General features: G+C 28.7%; 3 protein-coding genes across 4 annotated transcripts; 1 reads left to right on the top strand and 2 right to left on the bottom strand.

Annotated features, from left to right (window-relative positions):
* Window positions 1-431: 431 nt before the first annotated feature.
* Window positions 432-1,953, bottom strand: LOC134834829 (nucleosome assembly protein 1-like 1-A). Its single transcript, XM_063849620.1, has 2 exons — window positions 865-1,953; window positions 432-650 (listed from the first exon to the last, which is right to left on the bottom strand). Exons 1-2 carry the CDS (start codon window positions 1,852-1,854, stop codon window positions 513-515), a joined length of 1,128 nt encoding a protein of 375 aa, XP_063705690.1. The 5' UTR covers window positions 1,855-1,953; the 3' UTR covers window positions 432-512.
* A 166-nt stretch (window positions 1,954-2,119) lies between these two features.
* LOC134830161 (proteasome subunit alpha type-7-1) lies at window positions 2,120-3,103 on the top strand. The gene has a single exon (XM_063843590.1). It carries the CDS (start codon window positions 2,269-2,271, stop codon window positions 3,016-3,018), a length of 750 nt encoding a protein of 249 aa, XP_063699660.1. The 5' UTR covers window positions 2,120-2,268; the 3' UTR covers window positions 3,019-3,103.
* A 776-nt stretch (window positions 3,104-3,879) lies between these two features.
* LOC134837113 (general transcription factor IIH subunit 1) lies at window positions 3,880-11,004 on the bottom strand. Of its 2 annotated transcripts, none has more exons than XM_063852435.1 (5): window positions 10,857-11,004; window positions 7,287-7,526; window positions 5,113-6,465; window positions 4,260-4,435; window positions 3,880-4,195 (listed from the first exon to the last, which is right to left on the bottom strand). In XM_063852435.1, the coding sequence occupies exons 2-5, from the start codon at window positions 7,435-7,437 to the stop codon at window positions 4,067-4,069; spliced, it is 1,809 nt and encodes a 602-aa protein (XP_063708505.1). In that variant the 5' UTR covers window positions 7,438-7,526; window positions 10,857-11,004; the 3' UTR covers window positions 3,880-4,066. The 2 variants fall into 2 exon arrangements, with proteins under 2 accessions (XP_063708505.1, XP_063708506.1); XM_063852436.1 differs by having other exon boundaries at window positions 10,480-10,989.
* Window positions 11,005-11,117: the final 113 nt, after the last annotated feature.

An 11,117-nucleotide genomic window follows, 5' to 3' on the forward strand; every position in this document is an offset into this window, starting at 1 on the left:
AAAAAATTTATGGAAAAATTTTAATGAAATTTTGAGAGTTGATAATAAGAATCTCATTAAAGTTAATAAGAATTCTTTTGAATTCAACAATTTATTTTTTCTTATAAGAATTGTGAAGTCATATGGAAATCCCAAAAAAATTAAAAAGCAATTTTTTGTTGGTTCAAACGTAAATAGTTGAATCAATTCTTTATTTTATTCCTCTTTACACAATTGAATTAATTTTTTTTTGTGATATTCTTAAAAAAGTTGAAAAAACGAAACAAGTTTATGCACATGGAGTGCTTGATTAATTAACATTTTTTGTATTTAATAAAAAAAATTCTAACTTATCTAACTTCGTTTCTTTTTTGCAACAGACTTATTTTATTTCATTTTTAGCACTTCGTTTTCTTCTTATTTCTCGATAATAATTGGTATGTATTTTTATAAAAAAAATGACGTTTGAAGTCATAAAAATAAGGAAATTAGTAAATGTACGGATAAATTTTCAATAGTAAAAAAAAAAGCTTTTAGGATTGTTTGCATTCAGCAGGTTGTTGACCATCGCCAGCTGCTTGTCCTCCCTTGTTCTTGTGTGCAGGTTTTGCAGGACGTTCATCGTCTTCATCTGAATCTCCGGTTTCTTCATCCGTTGCTTCTTCTTCTTCCTGTGAAAAAAAAATATTTAAAAAAAATTAAAATAAATAATTATTTAAAAAATTAAAATAAATAATTATTTAAAATTTTTTAAAATAATTAAAATAAATAATTATTTAAAAATTATTAAAAAAAAATTAAAATAAATTAGTATATAAAAATTATTTAAATAAAAAAAAAATTGTAAAACGTGTCGATTTAAAAATAGAATTACGTTTTACATACCTCTTCGTCAGACTCGTCATCTTCGACGATATCTCCGCAATAGTACAAAACAGCCCTATTGATGAGACGAGAGCGCAAAAAGTGCCCAATCTCAAAGTCTGTCGTCAAAATAGCTTCCGACTCTTCATCCATATTCGAATCATCAGCTGCCAAGGGAGGTGCGAAAAAGTTGAAGAACGAATCGTTCGGGACTTGCTTCGTAATTGTACGAACGGCGCCACGTGCCTTGTGTTTTTGCTTCTTTTTAATCGTTTTAACACAAACATTCTTGCCCGGCAACCAATTGATGATGCAACCCGTGCATTTGATGATTTCAGGTCCCTCGAACCCGAGCGGATCATCTTTATTCGATTCGCAACGCAGAAAATATTTCTTCGTGAGAACGGCATCTTTGAAATACTCGTTTGGCGAAAAATGGAATTCGATCGTGTACGCCATGTCGTTCGCATCGTGCACAATTTTGAGGTCTTGCAAGTGTTTCAGAATGGGCTCGTCATGCGGTTGAAGCATATCGGCGATAACTTCCGTACTTTTGAACACTTGCAACCAAAAATCGGGAATTCCGGCAACGTTTTCGTCAAATTTGGGCAAACCTTTTTGCAGATCCAGCGACATTTGCTTCAACTTCTCCGACATTTCCTCGTCTTCCTCTTCGCCAGCTGATTGGTAGGCCGCTTCCTCATCCGTTGGTTCAACATTGCCGGCAATAATCTCCCTGCGTTTATCCTTAATGGGTTGATAGAGTTCGAAATATTTGCGTTCAAGTTCGTACATTTCCTGATAAAACTTCGCCTCGAGCTTCAAGTGATCCAATTGGAGATTTTTCAGCGCTTTTATCCGACGTTGTACTTTGTCGGGCAGCGATCGCACCATTGTCTTGAGCAATTGGCGTCGCATGGATGCGGTCAAGAATGCCTGATTCTTCAGCAAATCCTCGAAGACGACGGTATCGTGATCGTGCTCGTCTCCGGACGACTCCATGGGATCCATTCTGCCGATATTTACGATGAACGCAATTGGAAATTCCTGTAAAATATGCGAGAACTCGAGAATGTGGTTCGAATCAGCACGAGTTCGGAAATTTTGACGTTAAATTAGTTCCAATTCATGCCGCATATCCGTTTTGGGGGCTCCAAACCTGTCAAATTAGCTCCAAATTTTGCCGCATTTCCGTTTTAATGTCGCTTTGACAACCGGAAATGAATTAGCACGAAGGCAATTTGTAAAGTTATCAATTTCATTCGTCTCAAAATTTGACAGACGTCAATTTTCCGCATAGTCATTTCAAAAGAGCCTTTAATTATTCCAAAATATCGAAGAAAATACGCTTCTTCCCGAAGTAAAAGAATAAAAATCTTTGAAAAAACTTTGTGATCCGCATTTCCAGTTGAAAATCTTTCAAAAATGTCTGCAAGATACGATCGTGCTGTTACAGTATTCTCTCCGGATGGGCATTTGCTCCAAGTTGAATACGCTCAGGAAGCTGTTCGCAAGGGCTCTACCGCTGTCGGAGTTCGTGGCAAAAATGTCGTCGTCTTGGGTGTCGAAAAAAAATCTGTCGCAAAGTTGCAGGAGGAACGTACCGTTCGAAAAATCTGCTTGTTGGATCATCATGTCGTCATGGCATTCGCTGGTTTGACTGCCGACGCTCGAATCCTCATCAATCGTGCGCAAGTCGAGTGTCAAAGTCACAAACTCAATGTCGAAGATCCCGTAACGCTCGAATACATTACGCGTTACATTGCCCAGCTGAAGCAAAAGTACACACAAAGTAACGGAAGACGTCCTTTTGGCATTTCCTGCTTGATCGGAGGCTTCGATTTTGATGGCACAGCACACCTGTATCAGACAGAACCGTCGGGCATCTATTACGAATGGAAGGCAAATGCGACGGGACGATCGGCGAAGACGGTTCGAGAGTTTCTCGAGAAATATTACAAGCCGGAGGATGTCGAGACGGAAGACGGAGCTGTGAAACTCGCGATTAAAGCTTTGTTGGAAGTCGTTCAGTCGGGAAAGAAAAATCTTGAGATTGCCGTGATGCGGAAAGATCAACCGCTGAAGATGTTGGATCCAGATACGATTGGAAAATATGTTGAAATTATCGAGAAAGAGAAGGAGGAGGAAGCTAATGCGAAGAAGCAAAAGAAATAAATTTAAGATTTTTTTTTTCGTTCAATTATAACTTTTTTTTGAGGATAATTCAGGCTTTTGAATAAAGTAAAAAACTGTTTCTAAATTTTTTTTTTTCATATTTTTATTTTTTTCATCCTATTACTCATCATTTCTTATTTTTTTTTCAGGAAAACAAATTTTCAGGCATTTTTTGAGAATTTTTTGAAAGGTAACTTTTGATACAAAAATGGATTTTTGAACAAAATATTGCTTCATTTTTTTTTAAAGTGTAATATTTTTTTTGAAAATTTTCATCAAATTTTATTTAAATTTTTAATTTTTGAATTTTTATAAAAAAAAATAATTTTAAAAAATTTTATAAGAATTTAAAAAAATTATTTTTATTTATTTAAAAAAATTACCTTATTTTTTTTTTAAATTTTCAAAATTTGATTTTTAAAATTTAAATTTAAGTTTAAAAAATTTTATTAAAATTTAAAAAAAATTTTGAGATTTTTTTTGTGAAAAAATTTTCATTCAAAAAAATTATTTTTCTTTTTAATTTTCAAAATTTTAATTTTAATTTTAATTCAAAATTTTAATTTAAAAAAAAAAATAATTTTATAAGAATCTTCAAAAATAATTTTTGGGATTATTCTTTGTTAAAAAAAATGTTCATTTAAAAAAATATTTTTTTAAAAATTTAAAAAATTTAATTTTTTTAAAAATGTTCACAAAAAAATAATTTTTTAAAAAATTTAATTTTTAATTCAAAATGAAATTTCAATAATTTTTAATGAAAATTTTCAAAAAAAAATCATTTTTTTGATAAATATTTCTCAGAAATCAATTTTATTGCATTTTTTGCCATATTATTTTTTTTTTCATCAAAGTCGTAAAAAAGAGAGAAGGACCTTAACATTAAAAAAAAAAACAAAAGAAACTCAACAGTACAAAAGTGAGAAATACTACAAAAGAGAGAAGCCAATTTTTGGCGTGAAAACGGGAAATTTTTTTTGGATCACGAATGTATTTTTTTGTCTCAATTTTAATATTTTTTGTTATTTTCTTTTCTCTATTTCTAAGGCTACCTATTAGATTGACGCATTTTTCGTTCCTGCCACGATACAAATTTATTTTTGGCTGCTTGCAACAACTGATTCAAATGCTGCGTTAGCGTTGCTCCGAGAGGTTGGAGTTCACGCATGGCACGATCCTTAAAAAAAAACAAAAAAATTGTTAAAAATTTGATTTTTTTGGGAAAAAGATGAAAAATTTACCTCAAATGGTTGTAATTTGGCTTGTTGAAACCTCTGTAATGCTTCGTGCATTTGTACGGCTTTTTGTTCCTGTTGCGGAGTGATTGCCGGAAAACTATTCCAAAAATGCTTCAGCAACTCGGATAATGATAAATACAAAAATCTAAGCTCTTTTTCGACGTCGGGAGGCACTAATTCTGCAAAGAAAAAAAAATTGAAGAGTTTCACGTTAAAAATTTTATAAAAATAATTAAAATTTCTTATGAATTTTATGATTTTTTTTTATAAAATTGTAATAATTTTTTTAAGTTCATTATAATTTTTATAATATAATTTTAAGTTCATAATTTTTTTTTGCATTTCAAAATTTTTTTTCAAAGTTAAAAATTATTTTCGAATTTTTAAATTTAATTTCGATTTTTTATTTTTTGAATTTAAAAATTATTTTTGAATTTGAATTTTTATTCGAATCTTAATTTTTTCGAAATTAAAATTTTTTTTTTGAATTTAGGTATATTTTTTTTGTTTTTGAATTTTTTCATGTTAAAAATTTTATAAAAATAATAAAAAATTTTAATGATTTTTTAAAAATTTCTAAATTTAAATTTTTTAATAAAATTTTTATAATTTTTTAAAATAAATTTTATTTTATTTTTTTTGAAGTTCAAAATTTATTTTTTCAAATTTTAATTTTTTTCTTTTTCGAATTAATTTTTTTTTTGTAGTCTTAAATTTTTTTTTTAAATTTATTTTTTAAAGTTCTTCTAATTTTTTTTAATTAAAAAAATTTTTGAAAATTAATTTTTTTTTATGATAAAAATTTCATGAATTTTCTTAAAATTTTCAAATTGATTTAAAAGTAAAATAAACTTACGGGCAAGAGATTGTTCCTGAAATCCGCGCATTAGTGCACCGCCAGGACTGAGTTCTCCGAGCGCATGAACCGCTCCATTTGCTGAAACGAGTGCTTTATAGGGCGTTCTTTGCATCCACGCTTCCGTACTTCGCGCCAGTTGACTACAAACGGTATTCATGTCGACATCTTGCTCGTCGTCTTCATCCGCTGACGAAGGTCCCGTCGTCGAAGGAACAGGCCCGTGCAAATATCGTTCTACTTTGGTGAGATTTAGCTGCGGAATTGTCACTTTTTCCGCCGGATCTGCTTCGAGATCTTCAAAAATGATTTTTTCCATGATGCGAGCTTTTTTGTTTTTCGGCTCGTCTTCGTGAGATGAAGCATCGAGCAAATTGTTCCCGTTATGCCCATTCGTGAGTTTATTGATGTTATTGTTGTTGATATGAGCTCCGTTTCCGTTGTTGGCACCATTTGTCGTCTTTTCGGGCGAGGTTTGTGCTGACGAGGCATTGCTATTGGCAGTTGTTGCATTGCTGCTATTGAGTGTTTTGACATCGGTGCACGTTTTCAGAACCATGAACGAATGCTGGTTGAATCGTTTGATCATGTTCTGATGCACAATGTTCGTGCTGTTGTTGCTTTTGTCGTTGCCGGCAGACTTTTCGGTGGTTGATGCCGAGCAAAAGCCCTCGGCCAAGGAACTGTCTTCGAAGAGACGCAAATCGAGCAACGGATCTCCCGCATTTTCCGAAACCGCTTGCTCCAAGGCTTTGTCGTCGATGCGACTGCATTCGGTAAAAATGTCTTTGGTTCCGCTTGTAAGGCGATCTCGGTGAAAGTAGTGTGACTGAAAGAATTTGGTCCAAAATTCCGATTCGCTGAGCTTCGTTGGCACATTTTCCATGTGTTTCTTCTTCACCGCCGGATACGTTTTGAAGATGCAGTCGATTATGTCGGCAGTCAGGTTGTATTTAAGGCCGTTGCAACCATCCGTTTGTGGCTTGATATCCGCAAGAAAGGCACCCGAAACGCCAATTTCCTGCTTTTGCGTGTTGTCTTTCTGCGTGTATTTTTTCGCGTGCGATTCCCAAAATTCCTCGCTCGTTATCACTTTTGTTATCACCAAATCCTTGTACAGTTGCAGTAGCGCCGGATTTTCCGTCAACAGTCGATTTTTCTCCTCCAATTCCTTGTCTACTTTTCGTTTGAAGTTCGGCAGTAATTGTTGCAACAACTCCTTTACTTTGTCACGATCTTTCATTTGTGCAGCTGTGCCTAATTTGTTGACGAAATGAAATGTACTCGAATTTCCATCGTGCAAGACAACTTGTAACTGTATTTTAGGCTTTCCTTCCGGTGAGATTTTTTGCACTAAAAAAGAATAAAAAAAATTAATTTAATTTAAAAATATTTAAAAAAAAAATGATATTTATTCAAAGAAATTATTATTTTGTTAAATTTTTAAAAAAAATTTTTTTTAAATTTTATTTTAAAAAATTTAATTTTTAACAATTTTTTTAAATTTAAAAAATTTTAAATTTTTTCTAAATTTTAAATTTCGAAATTTTTTTTTTTAAAATGTTTTTAAATTTTTTTAAATTTTTTTTTTATCAATAAAAATATAAATGAATAATTTTTTATTTAAAAATTTTTTTTTGAAATTTAAATAAAAAAAATATTTTTAAATAATTTTCTGAATTTAAAAAAATTTTTTGAATAAATTTCGATTTTTTTCCAAATTAATTTTTGTTTTTTTTTTGAATTTAAAAAATTTTTAAATAATTTTTTTAAAAAAAATATATTTTTTAAAATGAAATTTTCGAAAATTAAATTTTAATTTTTTTTAAAAATTTTTAATTTTTGGAAATTTTTCAAATTTTAAAAATTAAAAATTATTTATTTTATTAAATAAAATGAAATTTTAATTTTTTTTTTTAAAATTTTTGATTATTGAATAATTTTTTATTTTTAAAAAAAATTTTATTGAAGTAATTATTAAAATATTTTTAAAATTTATTTTTTTTTTTTTTTTTTTAAAAATTTTTTTTTTTTTTAAATAATTTTTATTTTCTGAACATTTTTATAATTTTATAAAATTATTTATTTTTTAAATTTTTTTGTTTTACAGAAAAAAATATGAAATTTTTGAAAAAATTTTCAAATTTATCGTAAAAAATAAAAATTTTACTCACTTTTTATGTCCTGAAACCGATGTGACGCAGCAACAGTATCTCTGTGATCTGCCATCCAGGCAATTCTCTCGCGCATGAGATACAACGTGCCATCGCCCTTTTTGAAACGGACTTCGCCTACTTGCAGCAACACATCTTCACGTGTTGTCATCTTTCTTCAGATCTGTGTGTTTGTGTTTTGTTTTCAGTAAAATATCAGAGGATGTCGCTATGGAGGCTGCGTTGGATGCACTTGAATCGCTGCAAATACAAAATTAAATGTTTTTTATTAAATTAACTTTCAATTTAATTCCATCCCCCATCATCCATCACACACGCCGCCGACCATCGAATCAAATTTGTCCCCGAAGTGAATGACATCGCGCGCACTCCAATCAACTCTGTGTGCACCAAATTGAGCGATAAAACGTCTATTTTTACTTTTTTTCAGCAAATTTTTAAAACACACACTCCAGAAATTTGCATCACACATCGCCGCAACGTTACATCTAAATAATAATAATTTTGCCTTTATTTCGGTACGAGCGCGAACACTGATGCAAAAAACGACAAAATGGTTCTCTCTGGCGTATCGATTAACGCGACTTGCTAATATTTTGCCCTTTTTCCGTAAATATGTCGGCAATGTACATGCGGAGAAGATTCACGAACGTACGACGAGTTAATAATAAAATAAATAAAATGTACCTCCATATTGTCGTATAATGTGAATATTTATATGGAAATCATAAGAATATGTAATCATAATGATGAAAAATAATTCCGAGGTTGTTTTTTGTTCTTGTTGTTGTTGTTGTTAAGTTGTTAAATGGGCATGAAAAAGAAATTCCGTTTAGTGAACAGCACTAAATAGAGGTGAGCAGAAGGAATTTGTCGAATGAACGACGGGAATTAATTAGAAAATAACAAACCATGACATGAAAATATGATTTGAAGCTTTAATTTCATTGAAAGCTCAAGTTATTGACAGGTTTGAGAATTTTTAATTTTTTTATATGATTTTTTTAAATTAAAAAAAAATTTACAAAAAATTAAAATTACAAAAAAAAATTTAAAAGAAATTTGAATATCAAAAGATTAAAAAAAAATTTAATTTAAAAATTTTTTTTAAATTTTTTAATAAAAATTTAAAAAATATTTAATTTTTAAATTTTCAAAAGATTAAAATTTTAATTTTTCTTAACTTAAAATTCAATTTAAAATATTTTTTTAAATTGCTTTTAAATTGAAATTTTAAAAAAAAAAAATTACTTTTTAAATATAATAAAATAAAAATTTTTTTTAAAAAATAAATTTAAAAAAAAAATTTTTTTTTTAATTGTTGCTAAAACAAAAAAACTAAAAATTTCATAAAATTTTAAATTATAAAAATTGTAGTCAAAAATTAATTTTAAAATTTTTTTAATTTTTAAAAAATTTTTATTTTTTTAAAAATATTATTTTTACACTTTTTTAAATTTTTATTTAAAAAAAATATTTTTTAAAAAATTTTTCATTTTTTAATCGTTTTCAAAAAAAATAAATTAAATAAAATTTTAAAATAAATTTATACAAAATAAAAATTTAAAAAAAAAAATAAATTAATTTTGACTCAAAAATAAAATAATTTATTTTTAAATTTTATTTATTTTTTTTAAAATCGTATTTTAAAAATAAATTATTTTTTAAAATAAAAATTTTAAAATTTCTTATAGAAAAAAATTCAAGTTTATCAATTTTTACCAAATTTTTAAAAAAAAATTCAAATTTTTTCGTTTAATAATTTTTAAATAAATAAATAAAAATTTTAAAAAATTTTAAAGTTAATTTTTGTAAAATTTTTAATTTTTATGAAAAACTTAAAATTTTTAAAAAATTAAAATTTGTTGATATTTTTTTAAAATCTTTTTAATGAAACCGCATATTTAGCTTTAAATCATCAAAATGAAATCATTAAGCTCTAATTTCTTACAAATCTAACGATAATCACTCCAGACAACTTATTGACACTCTTCGTTATTTATTATTACTCAAATAAATTAGAACATCACGTCTCTGCTCTATTCATTCCATTCTTTGATGAATTTTTCTTTTCTTCTATTTCCTTCTCGGGTCGACATGTCATGTGATTTTACAACTTTTGTGACATAAAAAGTTGAAAAAAAATTAAAAATGGAAATGGAGTTGATTGAAATATTGAAAAAGGAAACATTTTAACCTTTCATGACATTTTTTGTGTAAAAAGATTAAATCTACTTTGTCATGTTAGTTTGATAAAATTTTCCATAAATTACATAAATTATATAATAAAATAATTAAAAGTTTGTCTCAAGGTAACGAATCAAAATTAGAAAATAGTCTCAAGTTGTTGCGTTTTTGCTGCTTCAGCGGTAATTGTTTGACTCTCCGACGAAAATTTTCCATAATTTTACGTCATCTAAGATGTGACGCATGCTAAAAAAGGGATTTCGGAAGCTTTGTGGGATGATAAAAAATTATTTTTGATTAAAAATTCATTAAAAAAATTCAATTTTTGTCACAAAAATGTCGCTTGAAAGTTTTTTTACATCAAAAGTTGATTTACACGTTGAACGAAAACTGGTTCAACAACCGAAATTTAAATAAAAATGTCTTTGCTTGCATTTGTCTTATCATAATAACAAATATTTAATTAAATTTTAATTAATTAAATTTTTTCCATAAAAATTAAATTCTCCCGAGGCAAGTTTCGACATGGAGTCTTATCAACGTAACTTTGATTGTGTGTCAATAATAATATTTTATTTTAAAACTATGATTTTTGCCTTGAACGAGCAAATTAAAATTAATCTTTGTATAATTAAATGTCACCGAAACAAAAGTTCATACGTGTACTTTTATCAGAAATCGCAAAAACAAGTCAGTAGTTGTTTAAAAAAAAATTTTTTTTTTGTTCAAATATTTAAAGTTGGTATTTTGTGTACAAAAATGGCATGAACGATTCTCTCTACTGAACCTAAAAAATTTTCGTATTTGAATAAATACCGTGAAAAAAAATGAAATTGCGGAGAAAAATTGAATTCGTTCTGTTTTTTCAACGCAATTTTCATTTTTTTCTTCTACTTCATCGATGATTGACATTTACGCAATTCTCTTCGTCGTCGCCGTCGTTTCAAATGACGACATTTCGAAATTTCATTAAATTTCAGGTTACTTATGTAAATTAATTTTTTACCACTTTTTCCATAATTTCTTTGGATTTTCGTCAATTTCTTCATTTTTTTTAAAGCACATCACATTTTTTACGATTTTTTTTTTTAAATTTGCTGCTGTTGTTCTCCCGTGTGTCATATGCACAATGTCGAACACGACGAACACTCTTAAATGACGACGATGAAAAAAAAACCAGAGACTTGTATTGCTACACACAGAGAACAAAAATTTAGTCTCCACAGTGAAAATCATTGAGGAACAATGGTTGGTCCCGATATGTAATTCGCGTTTTTCTGCACTTTTTCACGCATTTCCGGCTCTTTTGCGGCACTTTACGGACACCGGATGCCCTTATTTGCACTTTAGACACTTTTTTGGCCATTTATCGGCACTATTTACCTGCAGTTTTAATTTTTTTCTGCAGAGATCCTCTTAACCATGTCGTAAAACGGCAGCCATATGCAATCGTTTGCACAGAAAATTTATGAATTTGGTGAGACATTTCTTTGCCGTTTCCCCGTAGAATCTATTAAACCAAAATACTGAATAGAGGACGTGAACATTGACGAACATCAAAAAAGCAAGTTACCATCGTTACTCGGCGAAATTGCCTCGAAAATTTCCTCGAGGAATTTTTTGTTCCCCTTTATTAAATTTCAA

This window comes from Culicoides brevitarsis, chromosome 1, assembly GCF_036172545.1.
Source record: "Culicoides brevitarsis isolate CSIRO-B50_1 chromosome 1, AGI_CSIRO_Cbre_v1, whole genome shotgun sequence".
Classification (NCBI taxonomy): Eukaryota; Metazoa; Arthropoda; class Insecta; order Diptera; family Ceratopogonidae; genus Culicoides; species Culicoides brevitarsis.